Source organism: Rhinatrema bivittatum, chromosome 3, assembly GCF_901001135.1.
Source record: "Rhinatrema bivittatum chromosome 3, aRhiBiv1.1, whole genome shotgun sequence".
Lineage (NCBI taxonomy): Eukaryota > Metazoa > Chordata > Amphibia > Gymnophiona > Rhinatrematidae > Rhinatrema > Rhinatrema bivittatum.
In genome coordinates, this window is record NC_042617.1 from 465677586 (window position 1) to 465701091 (window position 23506).

General features: G+C 43.7%; 1 protein-coding gene across 1 annotated transcript in view; it reads right to left on the reverse strand.

Moving 5' to 3' along the window:
• Positions 1–23506, reverse strand: part of SMC6 (structural maintenance of chromosomes 6) — a 317112-nt gene that overhangs the window by 176492 nt on the left and 117114 nt on the right. Inside the window, 1 exon segment of the mRNA XM_029595951.1 lies at positions 2732–2892. Coding sequence (XP_029451811.1) covers positions 2732–2892 — 161 coding nt within the window.

Sequence of the window (23506 nt, forward strand, 5' to 3'; positions counted from 1 at the left end):
TTAGTGGCTTGATGATCCACCCTCTTTATTTAAATAATTTCCCTTACAGCACATATCTGCAGGTTTCCACTAGTTCTGAGATCTTTGACTTGCTTCCTGTAAAGCTCTTCGTTCGTGTCTTTTATGCTTCCTTTCTCCAGCACTGAAGCTGTCTGCACCTTATGCCCTTGCCTCTCACTTGCTGCTATTGTTTCGTTTTGGGCTGCTTCACGGCTTCCCTCCAGTATTTTATCACCTAATTTGTCACAGTACTTTAACTTTTAAACTAGCTCACTATCCCGTAGTTCTATATGCTATTAGCTTTTGTTTATTTCTTATCGTCAACTGCACCATCTTAACTGCTGCTCCAGACTGTCCAGCCAGTGAAAGGAATGCATCCGTTCATTTTAACACTAACACTGTTTTTTATACCAGTTGACAAGCTGCCACTTTAAGTGGCTGTCCCAGCATTCCCGTGCATTTCTAGTGGAGATTTCATCTTGTAATTTTTGGAACTTCCCCTTCCCACGCTTCGGACAGCCTAGCGAGAGCTGCTTTGCATCTTGACAAGATTCCTCGTCTAAGATTCCACAGCATCTTTGCAAGCACCTGTATTATCCTTTTTGGAATGCCCCATTCACACGTAAGTTCTGCAATTTGGTCCTCTTATGAAAGATCTTTAAATTATTTACCTTTTTAATTTGTCTATTATATTTTTAGGTTATCAATTTCTGACCCCTTGTGGTCTCCATTTTGAAAGCATTCTTTATAATGCTGCCCCAACTTAAGATTTGTTCTGCTCTATGCTTCACTTTGTCACCTGTTTGGGTGTTTAATTATATTCCCCTTTTTCTTTCCTTTCCCTTACCTTCCCTCTTTCCTCCAAAACCCCCCCCATCTCTCCCGCTCTCTTCCTTCATCCCCTTCCCTCTTCCCCACTGTTCATCCCCCCTTCCCCTATTCCCCTTCCCCCCTTATTACCCTTATGTTGGTGGTTCTAATTTTTCTTTTGTAATATAGAAACCATACATAGCTCTCACACTGCCTAGCTACTGTGGTGACCTGGGACACGCTTTCTATCTTCACTTGGTATGTCTTCTATGACCGTTTGTACTGATTTTGAAATATTATATTATTGCCTGTGCTTGCCTCCTGTTCAATACTTCTAATTTTGCTCTTACTGTAGATATGAACACTCGTTGCTCTCCCTGACGCAGCCCTGGTGCGAAACACGGGCATGTCGGGGTGTTTGTATTTTTTCAGATTAATAAGTATATTGTCTAAATAAGTGTTCTTTTCTGTTGGCCTGTAAACAAATGAAGCAATGCATATATGTACTGAACAGTCTATAACGTAGTGCCACACATTTTATTGGAATTATAATTACGTGCATGTGCACGCTATTTACTCCACACTCTCGGTGTACAAGTCAGCACTTAACAGCGACACCCTCAGGGTGCTCACATTACCTGAGGAGGCCCAAAGCTGCTAACTGCAGACTTGATAATTGTGGTGCCGATAGTCAACAATGCCTTCCCTCCCCCCCAATGCGCTATGGCATCAAGGAATGGGGGGGACTAAGAGGCTATGCCTAGGGGGTAGGGAAACAACTACAGTTGCACATGCTCAGTAGAGCATGCTAAAAGCTTTAGATTCTTTGAGATCAAAGTTCTGTGATGGGTTCCATCGGATGACGTCACCCATGTTTAATAGTACTGATGGCAGGAAAAAAAAAAAAAGACCAAATGGTCCATCCAGTCTGCCCAGGACATTTCTTATGGAGTTAACTGCTGATCCATGCAATGTACCCCATGTTTCTGTTATGGGGTAGTAATATTAACAATCAAAACCAAGCACTGTCAAACCTATATCAAAACTACTGCTATCAACATTTTACAAGGTGAGCAGCCTTCTTCATAATTCAGACAATGCTACCTTAATGTACACTTGACCCTAGAAGCAGTCCTGTACTTTTTCCCTAATGTGTGCATATTAGTACCCCAGACCATAGACATTTCCCCCCTCCCCACCGAAGCGGAGAGCAATGCTGCAGTTATGTCAAAATCATGAAAGCTAATTGGTTAAGGGTGGTAATCCCCATGCCTTCTGTTAGGGGTAGAAGCTGCTGCTCCATGCAGGATAGGCCCATGAACCCTTTTCTTCATTTTCACTTCTAGCATTTAGGGATCCACAGTGGTTATCCCATGACTTTTTAAATTCTTTTACTGTTTTTGTCTTCACCGCCTCTTCCGGAAGGGCATTCCAGGCATCCATCACCCTCTCCGTGAAGAAATATTTCCGGATGTTGGTTAAGTACATAAGAACATGCCATACTGGGTCAGACCAAGGGTTCATCAAGCCCAGCATCCTGTTTCCAACAGTGGCCAATCCAGGCCATAAGAACCTGGCAAGTACCCAAAAAGCAAGCCTATTTCATGCTTTTGCCAGTAATAGCAGTGACTATTTTCTAAGTCAACTCAACCAAAAGAAGGTTCTGAGTTGCCCCCCCACTGGAGTTTCATTTTGTGACCCCTAGTTCTACTGCTTGCTTTCCAACAGAAAAGATTTGAGGATGGTGCATTATTAAAATCTTTCAAGTATCTGTATCATACCTCCCCTGCTCCTCCTCTCTTTCAGGGTATACATATCCAGATCTTTCAGCCTTTCCTCATATGTCTTCTTATACAGACCCCACACCATTTTGGTCACCCTTCTCTGGACTGCCTCTCTTTTTCTACATCTTGGTACTTACCTTATCTCTACTTCAACATCTCGACTGAGATATTTGGGTCTGTTACTCTCAGATGAATAATAACGGTTTACAAACACCTGATCCCCTTCACCTGTAAAAGCTTCCCTGCAATTTTTTGGAGGTCTTTGATCCTGCATGACTTTACGAGCTTCCCAATTGTTCTGTAATAAAAATTAATTAAATCACAATGCTGCTAATACATTAGTTATTTAATGTGGCATTACTCATCATGAAATTTTTAAACAATTAATACAATCTAATAGAATCTGAAGACAATCAAATATCACTATCATAGGTTAAGGGTGGTAGGGGTTAACTGATTACCATCAAAACAGGAGGGTGATCCTATTGTATTCATTAAAGAGGTCAAACCATACCCTATTAGGTATGCCCGCGTGATACAGAAAGTAAAATGTGCAGCCAAGCTGCACATTTTACTTTCAGAAATTAGCGCCTATGCAAAGGTAGGCGCTAATTTCTTCCGGCACCAATAAAGTGCACAGAAAAGCAGTAAAAACTGCTTTTCTGTGCACCCTTCGACTTAATATCATGGTGATATTAAGTCGGAGGTCCCGAAGAGTAAAAAAAGTAAAAAAAAAAAAAAAAAAAAAATTTAAAATGGGCCGGCTTACCCAAGGGAGTAATTCATTCGATTCAACTCTTATTGAATTCAGCCGCTAGAGTAGTATCTTCAAAGCATTTTGATAGGATTTCTCCTGTGTTATGCAGACTCAATTGGTTACCTGTTCATGAGCGCATAATATTTAATTATGAACAAAAAAGTCCTATAGCAACCAATATCAAAGAGGGAATAGCTGCCCAATAGCATAAAAATAGATATCAGCCAGGGACCCAGATTCTCAACTCGATAATAGTGTAAGTACACAGTGTAATCCTATATATAGCAGACCTCATACATAGTATACATAATTCATGCTAATTAGCATAAGTATACCGCAGTATAATCATTGGTCATAGTGTCCAAAATTTTTTTTAAGAATTTTCTTCTGCATTTCATACGTGAACATTGAAGCCTATTGGCATTTTATAACATTGCAAAATTTGCATGACATTTCAATCAAGCACTTAGCTTATAGTTCCGAGGAGTAAGCAGAGACATGGAGGTGAGGACGAGCGCTCGTCCTCACCTCCATGTCTCTGCTTACTCCTCGGAACTATAAGCTAAGTTCACGTATGAAATGCAGAAGAAAATTCTTAAAAAAAATTTTGGACACTATGACCAATGATTATACTGCGGTATACTTATGCTAATTAGCATGAATTATGTATACTATGTATGAGGTCTGCTATATATAGGATTACACTGTGTACTTACACTATTATCGAGTTGAGAATCTGGGTCCCTGGCTGATATCTATTTTTACGCATAATATTTAAGACAGGTATGATAGTGTTCAAGCTTCGTGCATCTGATTCATCTGTCTGGTTTAATGCGCTCCTACGAATCTATAATCCTGCTAGATCCTTAAGATCTTCGCAATTGAATTTATTAGAGATCCCCTCAGTTCGTCAGGCTCGACGTTTTAATACCAGGGAAACCTCCTTCTCTATAGCGGCACCAACTCAATGGAACCTCATCCCTTTTGATCTCCGTGCTTTGGATGATGTTAAAAAATTTAAGATCAAACCCACTCAATATTTCCAACGTACAATCTTCAAAAAATTGTTTATGCATCAATTGAGTACCCAACAAATGACAATATCATAAAGTATTTTGCTCAAATAGTATAATCTGCAGCCTCTCACCACGCAATGGGCCGCAGGCTGTTATCAGCTTAAAGAGCTTCTTTTTTTAATCATTTATCGTCATTTGTCCACCCACCGGTTACCTTTATTCAAACTACTTCCATAAACATATAAATTTATAAATTTCTTTATAAAGTTCTTTAAATGTCAAATTCAGAAAAATAGAATACTTAGCCGTAAATATTTTCAATCAAGCAGCTACAGTGCATTGCTGTTAAGTTTTAAACATCCCAACATGAATCATGTTTCAACTGAGGTGTCAGTCTTCTTCAGGGGAATTGTAACTCTCAAATCAGGCCAATATATTCCGCTGTAGCGCCATTTTTGAATCCACAGAGAGACTTTAAATTTTGGTCCGGGGTATACGGAATATATTGGCCTGATTTGAGAGTTACAATTCCCCTGAAGAAGACTGACACCTCAGTTGAAACATGATTCATGTTGGGATGTTTAAAACTTAACAGCAATGCACTGTAGCTGCTTGATTGAAAATATTTACGGCTAAGTATTCTATTTTTCTGAATTTGACATTTAAAGAACGTTCAGTTCCAGGAAAGGTTGAAAATTTAAAAATTTATAAATTTATATGTTTATGGAAGTAGTTTGAATAAAGGTAACCGGTGGGTGGACAAATGACGATAAATGATTAAAAAAAGAAGCTCTTTAAGCTGATAACAGCCTGCGGCCCATTGCGTGGTGAGAGGCTGCAGATTATACTATTTGAGCAAAATACTTTATGATATTGTCATTTGTTGGGTACTCAATTGATACATAAAAATTTTTTTGAAGATTGTACGTTGGAAATATTGAGTGGGTTTAGTCTCCTCTCTCCTTTGTTTTGTGATTAATTTGGAGAGGTAGTTGCTTCATTACTGTTTGATTAAAAAATTTAAGATGTCATTTAAGGCTTACTTGCTTAATCGTGTATTTAACACCATTTAATACAATGTGAATGAGTGAATATAAGAACTGTCATTTTTGATTCTTTTGTTTGGAAATCACTATTTGATGTGAATGTGCTTTAATATGTCAGGTCAAGTGACTACAAGGATTATTATTTTATGACTTCCCTTTTCTGGGTAGCCATTTAATATTACCTTATTTGATGATTTGGTATGGTTTCTATGAAACCTTAATATAAATATATAAGTGTGTTTTGTTTTGCTTTTGGTTTTTATTATGTATGTATACTTTGTATATCGCCTAGGCCTATTAGTGATAGGCGATTAATAAATTTTATTAAATGAAAAATGAAATGAAATGAAAAAGCTGGTGGTGATATTAAATGCATCATTCACTAGGTTATGCCAGATCTGGAGATTACATCCAGGGATCTTGTCAGAGTACAGGCAACACACCAAAATAGTGCAGAGCTCTGTTGGGTCAGACTTGGCAAATTAAAGAGAACTGCTAACCTTTAACAAGTGTTCTCTGAAGACACAAATTTACCAGTCACACAAATGAGTTACATTAGGGGTGCTCAAACTGGTCCTTGGGCCCCTTCCAGCCAATTGGGTTTTCAGGATATCTTTAATGAATATGCATGGGATTTATTTGCAAATATATGAGGTAGTGCATGCAAATCAATCTCATGAATATTCATTAGATATTTTGACAAACCCAAATGGTTCGGATGTAGGGGGAAGTCAAGGATCAAGTCAAGTTACATACTGAACTCAGCACCGGAATGGATACAAACTTAGGAAGGGTAATTTTCTAACAGCCCATAGAAGTTTACGGCGTGTCAGGTGCAGAACAAAAGCAAACTCATATGTCTAAGTTTACTTTGAAAATTACCTCAGCAAAATTTCCTGCACCTGTTAATTTGTGCAGGGAGTTAAAAAAAAAAAAAAAAAAAATTGATAATCCCATCTAGTCTCTGCATACCCTCCACCCTGGAACACCTGTGCTCACTGCAGGTGAAAATGTGTAAATAAATAGTATTTGTGAACAAACACCAGGCAATTTTGTAAAATGTTACTGCTGCACATAAACCACTGTTAACTGAGTGGAAATGGCTTTGAAATTTACCTTTTAGAGATTTCTGAGTAAGGCTTCACTGCACAAGCGCAACAATTCACTCACTGCAACAACTCTGACTCCCGTCAGGTAAAAATATATATCTAGCTTTACAAGGGGAGAACAACTCTGTAGGGGAGCTCTGTAGGTGGGTTCATGTGACTGTTTACTGCTATTCTCACAGAACGCTTGTTTAAGGTAACTTACTTCACACTCTTTGAAAACAAGAAGGTTCATCTGGCCACAGAAATGTGACTTCTGAGCTAAGGGCTGTCTGTCTAAAAGGGAAACACCATCACAGGGTGGTATGAAGGTTTCATGTTTGCTGCAGCCACCACAGTTTTTTTGTGTTTGTGACGTGCTATGATAATTGCTAACCATGGTGGCATATTTTATGTTTTATACTGTTTCCATTTTGAGTAAATTGTTTTGGGAAGACCGATACAAAAACGGAACACACAAATACATGAATGTGCTGTACTTGCTCTGCACTCAGCAGTAGGGATGTGAATCGGATCCGATATTGGATCCGATTCACATCCGATATCGGATCCGATTCACATCTATAGAGATGTGAATCGGAACCAGAATCGGATCCGATATCGGATCCGATTCACATCCCTACTCAGCAGTGCCAGTGCCTACTTTTCCAACAGAAAATCTCTGGATTTGAACCTGCAACTGTTTGGCTCCTAACCAATAATGCCATGGCTGGATTAAAGCAACAGACATGTCAAGAGAACCCTATCTACTTAACAAATTTGCTCATACCCTTCACTTTTTGTTCCATGTTATCAGAAGCAGAAGAATTGCTTACCTGTAATAAGTCTTCTCTGAGGACAGCAGGATGTCCATCTTCACATATGGGTGACATCAGATGGAAACTGGTACAGAAATTTCATTTCAAAGTTTTTAGAAATTTTGGAGCATGCTCTATTAGGCATGTACAGCATGCTATAATGCCATGAGGGGGCCCTTCAGTCTATAATTTAGCATGCAGATGCCAACTCCAAGGGGCAGTGAGTAGGCTTTGAGAGGCCAGACATCCTGCTGTTCTCTAAGAACAACTGTTACAGTCAAGCAAATCTGGTTTCTCAGAAGACAAGGATGATGCCAATCCTCACACAAGAGGAAACCTTGGCTACAAATTGGTCTGAATTAAAAAAAAAAAAAAAGAAAAAAAAAAAGGGGGAAAAAACCAGAAACCTTGCCAACGGGCAAAAAATGATTTGATAGCAACAAACCTTTTTGTATTTTCTGTCTTTTGGTTTATTTTAAAGAGGCAACCTGGAACCAAAATAATAAGCCCTAGGAGGAATGGAGCTGAGTTCTACAACTCCTCAGGTCAGATTTGAACAAACCTTTCATGTTGGGAGACCCTGTCCAAGCAATAGCGCGATGTGAATATGTAGCAAGAACTCCAGCTACAGCACTGAATTTCTCTGCCATGTAGGCTGATTTGTGGTGTGCTAAATATGACACCAATGGTTCTGACACTATGAGCCTTGACTTGGCCCACTAGAGTCAGGCCTGCCTGGACATGACAGAAGGAAATGCAATCTGCAAGTCTATTTAAAAGTGAGTGTTTGGTAATGGCAATTCCAGGCTTTCTGGTGTCAAAACAAACAAAAAACTGGACGTACTTTCTAAGGCAGGGATAGGCAACTCCATCCTTGGAGTGCCACAAACCTATGTGGTTTTAAAGGTATCCACAATGAATATGCACGAAATATTTGCAGATAATGGAGGCAATGCATGAAAATATACCTCATACATGTATAGTAGACCAGGAACTCAATTTAGGGCAAAGGAATTTGAGGCTTGCTTGCCTCAAGTCCCCTTTTTAGAACAGATGATTGGGATTTACCTTTTCAGAGGGGATGCAAACAGATCTAGCACGGGTGTTCCCTACTTCTGGAATATCTGATTTGCTATCTCTGTCCAGGGAACATTTTTGGGATTCTAAGGTCTTACTCAGCCTGTCTGTGCTGTGATGGTCAAGAAAACAAACAGAATGTTGGAAATTATTAGGAATGGAATGGCAAATAAAGCAGGGTATGTTAATGCCTCTGTATCCCTCCATGGTTAGACCACATTTTGAATACTGTGTGCAGTTCTGGTCACTTCATCTTGAAAAAGATATAGCTGCACTGGAGAAAGTACAGAGGAGGGCGACTAAGATGATAATAGGCATGGAATGGCTCCCCTATGAGGAAAGACTAGAGAGGTTAAGGCTCTTCAGCTTGGAGAACAGACGGCTGAGAGGGATACGACAGAGGTCTACAAAATCATGAAAGGACTTGAATGGATAAATGTGAAACTTATTTACTCTTTCGGATAAATACAAGGACTACGGGGCACACTATGAAGTTAGTAAGTAGCACATTTAAAGTGACGCAGAGAAAATGCTTTTTCACTCAACACACAATTAAACTCTACAATTTGTTGTCAGAGGATGTGATTAAGGCAGTTAGTGTGGTTGGGTTTAAAAAAGGTTTGGATAACCTCCTGAAGGAGAAGTCCATAAACTGCTATTAATCAATAGGGAATAGCCACTGCTTGTTGCCAGCATTAGCAGCATGGAATCTAGTTAATGTTTGGGTACTTGCCAGGTACTTGTGACTGGGACTGGCTGCTGTTGGAGACAGGATACTGGGCGTTATGGACCCTTGATCTAACCCAATATGGCATATCTTATGTTCTAAGGACATATACCTTGCCTGTCAGATATGTGGCTCTGAAGACCATTCCCTGAGAGATGGCCACATACCATATCTGGACAATCTCCTGACACAAGAAGTACAATTCTGTCCCTTCCTCCTTGTTAATATTGAATGTCTTTATTTGTCTGACTGGACAAGTATAATTTTGTTAGACAACTGATCTCTGAAAGCCTTCCTCTTGGCTCTAGAAGCTTTTTCTCAGTCAACCAAAGGCCCTGGGTACAGAGCCCCTCTACATGGACTCCCCATCCCAGACTGAACACATCTGTGGTTAGGACAACTTAAACTTGAGAAATTTTGGAAGGGTATACCCTGGCCAGATTGTAATGGATTTGTCATGAGACAGGGAGTACTTTAGAATCTGGGAGATTCAGTTGCTGCACCGAAGATCTGAGGGTCCACTGGGCTCTTCTCATGTGGAGATGTGCCAAGGGAGGGCCGAACATACTCAATATGCCTCATGTTGATAACTGCTGACTCATTTGTATCCTCTCTACTGTGGATATCAATACGATAATCCTCTCCTATGGGAGGACATTTCTTGCACAGACTTGTCCAGCAAAGCTCCTATAAATTCCAAGAGGGACTTGAGGTAGTTGATGACAAACCCTTACAACTTGAACACCTAGATGGTTTTGTTCATTGATTTTACGGCATTGTCTTGTGACATCCAGGTAGAAGAGCACATGCATCTCCAATCTACGTAGATGCGCCGCCACCACTGACAAATACTTTATGAAAATGCATGATATGGATGCCTCTGCCTAGTCAAAGGATAGTATGTGATATTGAAGGTGGGACTCCCTTACTACAAAAATCAGAGATATTTTCAGTGACTTGAAATCTCAATATGGGTATGAGTATCCTTTAGATCTAGAGAGCATATCCAATCCCCTTTTTCAAGAAAAGGCATCAAGGAGCCCAGGGAAACCATTCTCAACTTTTCCCTTGTTCAACATCCTTAGGTCTAGGATGGGATTGAGTCCCCATTTTCTTTGGGAACAAAAGGTACATAGAATAAAATTCCCCTCTTTCCCCTAGTGGAACAGGCTCAACTGCATTGGCCTCTAAGAGGAAGGAGAGCTCTAACTGTAGTAGTTCCTTATGCTGACCAAACAGGTTTTTGTGGGTGATGTGGAGGGATCTCCAATGTGTACTCTGTATCCTTTTCATATTATACTGAGGACCCAAGTGTCCAAAGTTATTCGGGACCAACAGTTTATATAAAACTTTAGCCTGCCCTGAACAGAAAGGTTCTCTGGCACAGACACTGCTGGGCTGTAGGCTATGCTCTCTATGATCCATTCAAAACCCCACCCCAGGTTTTGCTGGGGTTCTGGTTGTAGCTTTGGAGCCTCTGCTACTGAGGGTGAGCACAAGGACACTTACACTGATGGGACCAAGGAGATAGAGGAAATTGTCTCCTTGTCCGACAAATGCCTCCTCGGCACTCCACTTGAATACCTTCTAACTGAGGAAGGAGGGTCTAAAACAATGCACAGCTGTCCTTGACCTGAGCCACTGCCTTCTTGATGCATGGCAAGTCCCTGAGTCTTTCCTGAGTCTTTCCTGAATATTCAGTCAATGGTCTGAGGCTCATAGGCAGCAAGTCTGCATGTGCCAAAACCTACAGCAGAGAGCCTCTCTTAGGCACTCACTTGGTCTGTACTCAGTAGGGATGCCACCGGAGCCAGACACTATGCAACTGCGGCCCGCCTTCTGGTAGGTGTACACGATTATGCATACATTGGCAGGAAGACCTCCAAGTGGCACCTTCCGATGACATCATCCTCCTGGCATATATTCAGGGTCCACATTTGTTCCTCACTTCAGCAACAGGTTTCCTGCCATGTTTAGCCCATCAGTGCATTTTGCCTTCTCCTGCGTTCTTGCCTTGCTTAGTGTTCCTTGTTTCAGTCCTGTTCCCATCTCCTGCCTTATCCCTCTGTCCCTGCCTTGCGTTTATTCTGTCTTGCCTTGTCCTTCCCCGGCCAGACTTCCTGGATTCTGATCTTGGCTCTGGACCCTAACCATTGGCTCATGAAGAACTGATAAGACGCTACATGGGCATGAAGCATAGCTCCCTGAAAAAGCTTCCTCCCAAGCAAATTCAAGATATGAGAATCCTTCCCCAAAGGTACAGAGAAATGGGTCTTGGACCTCTTGGTTTTCTTGAGAGTGATTTAGACCAGCGGTCCCCAACCACCGGTCCGCGGGACGTGGGAGTTTTTTGCCGGTCCGCAGCGCCGCCAAGCACCGGCAGGTGTGTCGCGCGCTCCCGGTCTCTCCCGCTGCTCTTCCTTCCCTGCTGCCGTTGCCGCTGGGCTATCAGCACGTTCAAGCCCAGTGGGAACGGCAGCGGTGCAAAAAAAAAAAAAAAAGCTGGTGGCATCCGCGGCTGGCCTTTTCTTCTTCCCGCCCCTCCCCCCTCTGACCCGGAACAGGAAGTGAATCGCGGTGCGCGGGAAGGAGAAAGAGCCGTGCCGCGCCGCATGAAAAAATAGCAGCGGCGACAGCAGCATCGGCCCCCGAGCAATCGAAGCAGCTGATAATAGGTAAAGGAGACAGCAACGTGAGCCTCCCGCGGCTGATGGGATTCTTCTTTCTTGGCCTGCGGGGGCTGGAGGAGGAGATGGTGCAGCTACCGTTTGTGCTCGGGGGGGGGGGGGGGGGAGAGGAAGTGAGTGAGAGAAAGAGAGAGAAGCAGGCAGCCAGCCTGTGTGTGATTGACTGGTCAGAGAGCTGGTGTGTGTGTGTGTGTGTGAGACAATGAAAGTGATTGCTCAGGGAGATGACTGATGTGTATGTGAGAGTGTGAGACATTAGTCAGGGAGGTGACTGATGTGTGTGTGTGAGAGAGAAAAAGCATGGAAGTGAGAAGTCTGGGTATGTGAGAAAGCATGGGAGTAAGAAGCCTGGTGTTGTGGGGGTGAAAGAAAGCCTGGGAGTGAGAAACCTGGGTGAGTGTGCATGCATGAGAGAGAGAGACTGCTTGGTAAGGTGACGGTGTGTGTGAGAGAAAAAGACTGGTGTGTGTGAATGTGAGAGAATGTGATTCAGGGAATGAGAAGCCTGTGCACGTGGAGAGTGAGCATGGAAATGAGAGAGACTGGTGTGTGTGTAACAGAGAGAAAGTGATTATGGGAATGAGAAGCCTGTGCATGTGAAGAGAAGTGAGTATGGGAGTGAGAAACCTGGGTGTGTGTGAGACACATCATGGAAGGGAGAAGCCTGTATATCTGAAAGAGAACATGGGAGTGAGAGACTGGTGAGTGTGTGTGTGTGTGAGAGAGAGAGACAGAGAAAGTGATTATGAGAGTGAGAAGCCCAAATATGTAAGTAGAGCACGAGAGTGGGAAGCCTGTGTGTGTGTGTATGGCATGAGAGAAACTGTTCAGGAAGGTGACTGGTGTGTGTGTGCCAAAGACTGTTTGGGAGATGATTGGTGTGTGAGAGACAGAAACTGGTCATGGGGGCATGACTGGTATGGTGTGTGTGTGAGAGACATGGGCACTAAGGAAGAGGACCATAAGTATAGAGCTTAGCTTCTACTGCTGCTTCTGGTGTGTGCCACGGCCTGCAGGGAAGGGGAGTAGGACAGCTGCTGGAGGGGGTAAGTAAAAGTGGCTTTTTAAGTTTATTTTTCTTGACTGCCATTTTAATTGTGTGATGTCTGCTTTTTTGAAATATTTTATTGGTGTTTGGAGAATGTTTAATAGTTTTTATGAGTTTTTAATTGTTGGATGTTATTCTGTTCATAGCTGTTTTGAAACATTTATTCTGCTTATTAGTATAGTTTTACAATTATTTCTGTGTGGGGATCTATAGCTGCTTGCTAGTTCTGTTTTCCTAATAAGAGGTGTATTGGTTTTTAGGACCTAATTTAATATTTGTAGTGTTGCCTTTTCATAGATAGGGTTGCTCCTGTTTGAGTGTATTCCATAATACAGGTGTAACTGTGTGCAGATTAGTTTATGTGCATTACTACAGATCCTGGGAGTATGTTAGGTCGGTTCTGTGTCTGTTACCGAGATGAGATATTTTACTAGCATGTAAGCATTTGTATCCGTCTTATTTGTTGTGTTTTCTCAAGAGGACATGCATTGGTGGTAAACTGCTGTCTTTTCATGAGTAGGGCTATTGAGCCTGGAAGTAGAAGGAGTTTGAGTTACTGTTACTGAGATGTCACCAGAACCAGAATATCTTTTTTGTAGGGTGAGTTGTATGGGGAATGTCATAATTCTGCTTTACATCCATTATTGTGGGTCAGGGGGGTTCCCGTGGATACAAACTGTACTTTTACGTCTAGCCCCGTGACAATCATGGGTCAGTGTGCCATGCATATGAGAACCTATGGTGAGTTGAGTCACATTCACATTATAAATTTCATAATTAAATAAGTGTGCACTAAAATCCAACCCCCTCCATAACCCCGCCTTCATATGACCAAAGCCCCGCCCTGCAGGGCCATGGAAAAATGGTCTTGCTTGAAGCCGGTCCCTGGTGCAAAAAAGGTTGGGGACCACTGATTTAGACCACCACTGATTGGTATGGCAGCTACTACTTCTCAAATCTGAGAGGCTTCTGGAACCAAAGGGAGAAGGCTCTCCCACATTCTCATCTGTAACTCCTGGAGGATATCATGGATAGGGACTGCTAAAATATCCTTAGCGGGCTCCACAAATTGATAGGATTTCTCCTGTTTTAGCTGAACTTAATTGGCTACCTGTTCATGAGCGCATAATATTCAAGATCGGTATGATAGTGTTTAAACTACGTGTTTCTGAGTCAACTGTTTGGTTTAATGCACTTTTACGAATTTACAAACCTGTCAGATCCCTAAGATCTTTACAATTGAATTTATTAGAAATTCCTACAGTCCGACAGGCACGACTCTTTAATACTAGAGAAACTTCTTTTTCCATCGCGGCTCCAGTTCAATGGAACCTCATCCCTTTTGAAATCCGTGTGCTGGAAGATGTTAAAAAATTCAAGATGGCATTTAAGAGCCATTTGCTTACTCGTGCATTTAATATTGTATAATTACAATGTGAATGTTTTACAATATTATTGTGAACCCATGGAGTGTTAATTGTTGAATCTTCCTGTTAGATCTACTTCAGGAATGTCATTTAGTGAATTTTTATAGGGATAAGTCCCTAATGTTAGATTGGAATAATTTGATATGGTTTCTATGAAACCTATATACATGAGTGTAATATTTATGTTTTTGTTTTTATTATTATTATGTATGTTTATCATGTATATCGCCTAGGCCTTTCAGTGTTAGGCGATTGATACATTTTATTAAATGAAAAATGAAAATGTTCAGCATCTTTGTTCTGGAATCTTCGACCTTTGGAATCTTAAATGGAATGACCTTTGGCATTCTCTGTTTAAACCAACAAATATAAGGTCTTCAAGAGGCTACTTTCTCTCCTTGCCTGTGGAGGAGAAGGTTCAGAGGGAAGACCAATTGAACCATCCTGGTCAGATCCAATCTTGTAATCTGCAGGAATATTTCAAGACTGAGCACAAGCAATAGCTGGAAATCACCATCAGTAAGACAGCAACCAATGTGGATTCTCCTTTGGAAAATCAGTATTAGTGCTGTTCTGCTGGGTGCCAGCATGAATTCTATCAGCTGGACATCCATCTGCAAGACCCCAAATCTGTCGATGCTGGAGCATAGAAGCTCTGCATCTTCCGGTCCAAGGACTCCTGGATTTTTCTATCAAAACCTCATCAAAAACTGATTTCGATACTGCCTGGGATGCAGAAGGGAAGGCTATTTTTTCCTGTGACACCAGAAGCGTATCGTGGCTGACACCTGTACCCTTGGATCCTGATGCGATTCCCAAGATTGCATAAAGGATGAGCTCGCCTCACCATAGGAACATTTTAGGGGATGCAAGGCTACTGCTAGAATGTCTCTTCTCCCAGCATCATTAATGGAAATCAATGCCAATGCTTCATGTCCTTTGCCCAGTGCACATCAGTGGAACGCCACAATGTCAAAATCAAAGAGGGTGAACCCTTTGCATGCTTCGGGTAGGAAGGGACAGATGGCACTCTGTACCCCCAAGTCCTGCCTGGTGCTCAATATCTAGGACATCTGATGCCCTCCTAATGTCAATGCAAAACCAGTGTCGACGAAACTTGTATCCTTCAATGTCCTTATCAATAAATCAGACTTATTAATCCCAACGTGCTTTTCTACAGGTTAAACCAGAATAGATGCCTTTAGAAGTCATCGACTCACAAAGAGGACTTCATGATTGCCCCTCAAGCAAAAGACACATCTATCATGAGGATAGTTGATAGACATGAACTTGTCATTGAAGCCACTGATCTTCTTTGGGGAAACTGAATGAAAAAATCAATGCAGTGAAATCAAATGACTTTACAAAAATGGTTGTGTACCACAAGGCTGCCAAATAAGGAGAAAACTTATAAAGATGACGAAAAATCCTACGTAAGAAACAAAAGTGAATAGAATAGCCTTGCAAAAGACTATTCTTGCACTTTCAGGAATATTCCCTAACAGCATGAGAAATACATTGACCATGGCCATATGGCATGCTCAAATGTTTCTAGAAAGTCTCAAGTCAAATTTCTGTACCAAGCTCCATCTGATATTACCCATGCTTAAGGTCTATCATCCTGCTTGTTCTTGGAGAAAGCAAATGTTGCTTACCTGATGTAACAGGTGTTCTCACAGGACAGCAGGATGTTAGTCCTCACAAATTTGTGGCATCGAGGATGGAGCCCAACCATGGAAAACTTCAGTCAAAGTTTCTGGAACTTTGACTGGCCCCTACTGGGCATGCCCAGCACGGCACCAACCCTGCAGCCAGCAGGGGTCCCCCTTCAGTCTTGTTTAAAAGCTACAGGCAGTGCCGAAAAAGCAAAATAAAAAAACCGAACCCAACACCGCTGGGCAGCGGGCGGGTTTCGTGAGGACTAACATCCTGCTGCCTTGTGAGAACACCTGTTACATCAGGTAAGCAACATTTGCTTTCTCACAGGACAAGCAGGATGGCTGTCCTCACAAATGGGTGAGTACCGAGCTGAGGATGTCCGAACATGCACCAAATGTACCCAATGGCGTGCAACAGGCACAACAACTGGGGTAGAATTTGGTAGAGGGCATCCGCACCCCACCGGGCAGGCGGAAGGGTGTTGGTACGTCATGTTGGAAAAAGGTTACGCAGGACAGATTGGCCGAAGATGTAATCCTGTCTTCCGGCTTTGTCCAAGCAGTAGTGGGCTGCAAAGGTATGGAGAGAACTCCAGGTAGCAGCCCTGCAGATGTCAGGAAGCGGCACCGATCGAAGGTGTGCTACTGAAGTTGCCATGGCCCTCACAGAGTGTGCTTTAACATGGTCTTGAAAAGGAATGCCAGCTTGCTGATAGCAAGAAGAGATGCAGTCCGCCAACCAGGAGGAAAGAGCCTGCTTACCCACAGGTTGCCCTAACTTGTTGGGATGGAAAGAGACGAATAACTGAGTGCTCTTCCTGTGGGCAACTGTACGGTCTAGATAAAATGCTAGAGCCCGTTTACAGTCGAGGGTATGCAGAGCCTGTTCCCCTGGGTTGGAGTGGGGCCTGGGAAAGAAAATAGGTAGTATGATGGATTGATTAATATGAAACTCCGAAACTACCTTAGGTAAGAATTTAGGGTGAGTGCGGAGTACCGCCCGGTCCTGCAGGAGTTTAGTGTAAGGAGGATAGGTAACTAGGGCCTGTAACTCACTAACCCTGTGAGCTGAAGTGATAGCCCAAAGGAAAATCATTTTCCATGTGAGATATTTAAGGTCACAGGAGTGAAGAGGTTCGAAAGGTGGTTTCATAAGGCGACCAAGAACCAGATTAAGGTCCCAAGATGGGGCCGGAGGACGCAAAAGTGGCTTCAAATGGAGCAAGCCTTTTAGCAAGCGTGTTACAAGGGGTTGTACTGAAATAGGGACACCCCCGATACCTTTATGGAAGGCGGTTACCGCACTGACATGCATTTTAATGGAAGAGGTCTTTAGACCTGATTCTGATAAATGCCAAAGATAGTCCAAAAATTTAGGAATTGGACAGGAAAGGGGATCAAGGGACTGAGACGTGCACCATGATGTGTACCTTTTCCATCTATAGGAATAAGATTTTCTTGTGGAAGGCTTTCGCGAAGCAATCAGGACACGAGAAACTGAATCAGACAGGTTAAGTGGCAGTAGGATTAACCTTTCAACATCCATGCCGTCAGGGACAAGGCTTGGAGGTTGGGATGGAGGAGGCATCCGTCGTTCTGAGTGATCAGATGAGAGTCGTTCCCCAGGGGAATGTGTCGACGGATGGAGACATCCTGGAGTATGGGAAACCACACTTGGCGTGGCCAGTGCGGTGCTATCAGGATCATGGTTCTCTTGTCCTGACGTAACTTCACGAGAGTCTTCGACAGAAGAGGAAGTGGAGGGAATGCATAAAGCAGACCGGTTGTCCAGGTGAGGGAAAAAGCATCCCTGGGCCGAGAGTGCTGACTCCGAATGAGAGAGCAGTAATTTTCCACTTTGTGGTTCTGAGGGGACGCAAAGAGGTCTATGTGGGGATAACCCCACTTCTGGAAAAGAGAGGTCGCTACCAAGGGATTGAGTGACCACTCGTGTGGTTGGAAGACACGGCTCAGCCGGTCTGCCAAGACATTGTCCACCCCTGGCAAGTAGGTGGCCCTGAGGTACATCGAACGGGAGAGGGCTTCTGCCCAAATCTGCGCAGTTTCCTGACAGAGAAGGAAGGAGCCTGTGCCTCCCTGCTTGTTGATGTACCACATGGCCACCTGATTGTCCGTCTGAATCAAGATTATGTGATTTGATAGGCAATCTTGAAAAGCCCTGAGAGTGTATCGGATTGCTCGAAGCTCTAGGAAATTTATCTGGTGTTTGGCTTCCTCTAGAGACCAGAATCCTTGGGTTTGTAAACTGTTTACATGGCTCCCCAGCCGACGTTGGAAGCGTCGGTGGTGAGAATTATTTGAGGATCTGGTGGATGAAAAGGCAAGCCTTGTAGGAGGTTTGATTGATTCTTCCACCAGGCCAGAGACAGACGGAGTGCGTCGGTGATGCGGACAATGGTCGACAGAGGCTGAGTGGCTTGGATCCATTGTGATTTCAGAGTCCATTGCATGACTCTCATGGCCAGACGGGCCATTGGAGTCAGATAAACCGAGGAGGCCATGTGTCCCAAGAGAATAAGAAATTGGCGAGCTGTTGCTGTACGTTGAGACTGCAACTGGCAAGCTAGGGACACAAGGGTTTGGACACGTTGATGAGGAAGGAAGGCTTTTGCCTGTAAGGTGTCCAAGTCTGCTCCAATGAAGGATAAGGTTTGAGATTGGACTAAGTAGGATTTCTCGTAGTTGACAAGAAAGCCTAGAGATATTAAAGTTCGAATTGTCAGGGTCAGGGAAGATCGAGCGATTTGCTGGGTTGGAGCCCTGATTAACCAATCGTCCAAGTAGGGGTAGACGTGGACACCTTCCTTCCTGAGGAACGCTGCAACCACTACGAGACATTTGGTGAATACGCGTGGTGCGGATGCTAGGCCAAATGGGAGCACTCGGTATTGATAGTGGTTTTGGCCTACGAGAAATCGGAGGCATTTGAGATGAGCCTGAGTTATTGCAATGTGGGTATAAGCGTTTTTCAGGTCTAGAGAGCAGAGCCAGTCCTCTCTTTGCAGCAGAGGGAGAAGTGAGCCTAGGGTTACCATCTTGAACTTCTCTTTGTGAAGGTACTTGTTGAGGGCCCGTAGGTCCAAGATTGGTCAAAGTCCTCCTGACTTTTTTGGGATCAGAATGCACCTGGAATAGAACCCTAGTCCTTGTTGCAAGAGAGGAACGAGTTCTATAGCATTTGACTGGAGGAAAAGGGAAACTTCCTGCTCTAGAAGAACAGAGTGATCGGTAAGTCTCCATGCTTGCAGAGGTGGAGAGTCCGAAGGAAGAGTTAGGAAGTTTAAATGGTAACCCTGTGCAATGATCGCTAGCACCCATTGATCTGTGGTGATGTGATGCCACTTTTCTGTAAAGTGGCTTAATCGACCTCCTACTGGTATGCTTGGTAGAGGGATTAGGCATCTGCTCTCTAAGTGAAAGTCAAAACCCCGACGCAGGGCCTGGTTGCGGAGCTGCTGTGGGCTTTTGCTTTCGAGGTTGGCGAGGCTGAGGTTTTTGATACGGCCTCGTTGACCTAGACTTGGTTTGTGGGGGATAGTACTTCCATGGATGGAAGAATGACTTTTTAAGCTCCTTCTTAAATGGTTGTTTAGAAGGGAAGTCAGAAGGAATCGATGAGAGCTGTTTAAGGGTCTCATGATGGTCCTTTAATTCAGCAACTATTTGTTGAATTTGCTCACCAAACAAATTATCCCCTAAATAGGGCAGGTCGGAGAGCCTGTCCTGAACCTCCGGGCGAAGGTCAGAAGACTTAAAGCCAAGCCTAGCGTCTTGCTGAGATGGCCATAGCAGACAGTCTAGTGGAAGCATCGAAGATGTCATAAGATGTTCTTATCTCATGCTTCCCAGCTTCAAATCCCTTAGTTACGAGGGTTTGAAGGTGGTGTTGAAATTGTTCTGGTAAGGTATCTGAAAATTCTTGTATCTGCTTGAAAATGACCCTGTTGTATTGGGTCATATACAGCTGATAAGAAGCTATTCTGGAAATGAGCGTGGCCCCTTGGTATACTCTTCTGCCTATACTATCTAGGAATTTGTTTTCCTTAGTAGGAGGTATAGATGAGTATGGCTTCACTCTTTTAGCTTTCTTTTGAGCTGACTACCACAACAGAGTGGTGGTCTAGCTGAGGTTTTTGAAAGCCAGGTGCTGACTGTACCAGGTAAGTAGAGTCAGCTTTTTTGTTTACTGGAGCAACAGATCCAGGAGTTTCCCAATTCTTTTTTAGAAGGTCCAGAAAAACCTGATGAATTGGAATGGAAGTGATGACTTTTGGGGCATCCAGAAATTGGAGTAACTCCATCATTTGGTGCCTGTCATCTTGCTCCGATTGAAGCTGAAAAGGGACCAATTCCGACATTTCCTTCACAAAATTGATGAAAGAGAGGTCCTCAGGAGGAGAACGCTTTCTGCTTTCAGCAGGAGAGGGTGGTGAAGGTAAATCATCGGTATCTGTGGAAGTATCATCACCCCAGGTGTCATAAGGATCAGGTTGCTGACCTGTATGACCATGAGGGGGTTGAATACCTGAAGGCCCCAGTTGAGGCTCCGAGAAACCCGAAGGAATCACCGGGGGCATCGAAAATACCTTCGGAGGCATCGGTGCCGGCATTGAAGGCATCGATGGAGCCGATGTGCGTATCGCCCCGGAGGAATGTATCTGTGGCGAGGGACGACACGGCATCGATGGAACCACTCCCGAAGGAGGAATTCGATACGGTGTTTCTCCACCAGATGAGATTGGCATCGGGGAGCGCACCGGTGCTGTCGGTGACCCAGGTATCACCGGTGGAAGGGCGGTCATGAGCGCTTCCATCCGGGCAAGCAGCGGTGCCAGCGCTGCTGGAATCGGGTCGGTGACCGGTTACAGTCTCGGTGCTGAAGTTGGTGCCGATGGAATCTGGAACCGTTGTCGATGGCTTCCTGGACCAGCTGGTCCAGTTCTTGCCAGAGACCTGGAGTAACAAGACCCGGCTCCGCGGAAGAGGGAGGCTGAGGCTGAGCTGGAGGGACCACAGTCACCGGTGGAATCGCGGCTCCCAAACCCCGATGGGGTGAGGGTTGCCTCGGTGTCTCAGAAACAGGAGTGGACGGTGCCGCTTCTGATCGAGACTTCTTCGGTGGAGGCTCGAACGGTACCGAGGTCGATGACTTAGATTCCTCGATGGTCCGAGACTTGGGATGTCGATGACGATGCTTCTCCCTCCGAACCCTTCGATCCTCGGGGGAAGGGACGGGAGTCGATGGCCGTGGAGACGTCGATGGCAGACTGTCACCGGGAGGTTGCTGACGATGGTGTGACTTCGACGGTGCCGGTTCCGAGGACGTCGATGCGATGGACGGCGGAGTGTGAGCATGGAACAGGAGTCCCATTTCTCCATTCTGGCTTTGCGACCTTTTGGTGTCATAAGGGCACATTTGGTGCAAGTCAGGACATCATGCTCACTCCCTAAACATAATACACAGACTCTATGAGGGTCTGTGATAGACATGGTGCGCGTACAGTCTGGGCACCGACGGAACCCCGACGCCATGGCCATTGAACAAAAATTTAGCCGCGGGACGGTCGACGGACAGCAGGCCGCGAGGGCCAAACTGGACGGTAAGCGGCGAAAAACGGCAAAAAACTTACCGAAGTACCGCGGGCTAAATTTAGATAGAGGGGGGACCCCTGAGGGTCAAATTTTACTTCAAAGAAGTCCGTGAAGAAATTCCTGTCAGGAATGTGGTAAGAGCTCCTTAACCGTGTGGCTAATGCTGCGCGGAAAAAAGAAGACTGAAGGGGGACCCCTGCTGGCTGCAGGGTTGGTGCCGTGCTGGGCATGCCCAGTAGGGGCCAGTCAAAGTTCCAGAAACTTTGACAGAAGTTTTCCGTGGTTGGGCTCCATCCTCGATGTCACCCATTTGTGACGACAACCATCCTGCTTGTCCTGTGAGAAATATTTTTCCTGGGAAAAACTTCTCTCTCTCTCTCTCTCCATAAGAACATAAGAAGAACATAAGAACATGCCATACTGGGTCAGGCCAAGGGTCCATCAAGCCCAGCATTGTGTTTCCAACAGTGGCCAATCCAGGCCATAAGAACCTGGCAAGTACCCAAAAACTAAGTCTATTCCATGTTACTATTGCTAGTAATAGCAATGGCTATTTTCTAAGTCAACTTAATTAATAGCAGGTAATGGACTTCTCCTCCAAGAACTTATCCAATCCTTTTTTAAACACAGCTATACTAACTGCACTAACCACATCCTCTGGCAACAAATTCCAGAGTTTAATTGTGCGTTGAGTGAAAAAGAACTTTCTCCGATTAGTTTTAAATGTGCCACATGCTAACTTCAACGAGTGCCCCCCTAGTCTTTCTATTATCTGAAAGAGTAAATAACCGATTCACATCTACCCGTTCTAGACCTCTCATGATTTTAAACACTTCTGTCATATCCCCCCCCCTCAGCCGACTTCTCCAAGCTGAAAAGTCCTAACCTCTTTAGTCTTTTCTCATAGGGGAGCTGTTCCATTCCCCTTATTTTGGTTGCCCTTCTTTGTCCCTTCTCCATCACAATTATATCTTTGAGATGCGGCGACCAGAATTGTACACAGTATTCAAGGTGCGGTCTCACCATGGAGCGATACAGAGGCATTAGGACATTTTCCGTTTTATTCACCATTCCCTTTCTAATAATTCCCAACATTCTGTTTGCTTTTTTGACTGCCGCAGCACATTGAACCGATGATTTCAATGTGTTATCCACTATGACGCCTAGATCTCTTTCTTGGGTGGTAGCACCCAATATGGAACCTAACATTGTGTAACTATAGCATGGGTTATTTTTCCCTATATGCATCACCTTGCACTTATCCACATTAAATTTCATCTGCCATTTCGATGCCCAATTTTACAGTTTCACAAGGTCTTCCTGCAATTTATCATAATCTGTTTGTGATTTAACTACTCTGAACAATTTTGTATCATCTGCAAATCTGATTAGCTCACTCGTCGTATTTCTTTCCAGATCATTTATAAATATTGAAAAGTAAGGGTCTCTATATATATGAATATGCTCATTTTGTAAAACAGGGAAGAAACCTGACATTATAAAAGGTTCAATTAGATTCTAATTATTTTTCCTTAGGTTCTGCTAGACCAGTCCAGACAAGTTGGGTAGAGTTGGGCTCTACGCTCTACCCTCTTGGACAATGGAGAAAAGAAATTCTAATCTACTATCCCTGCCAGGAGGTAGTGTTTAAACAGTAATTTGTAGATTGAACTCTACATCACAGCCTTGCAAATCTCCATGAGACTAGACTTTTGACAGGTGACTGGAACTGTCATAGCTCTTACATTATGGTCTTGAAATGCCCATCAATCCTGCTTAGGCATAATAAAAGGAGATAACATTTCTAATTGTAATTCTAATTCATATTGTATTTGCCACCTTCCAAGATTATTGGAGTCAAGAGAAAAACAAATTTAGGTAGATTTTCTAAGGACTTGAGTCCATTTCAGGTAGTTGATGACAGTTCTCTTGCAATCCTTTATGGAAATGTGG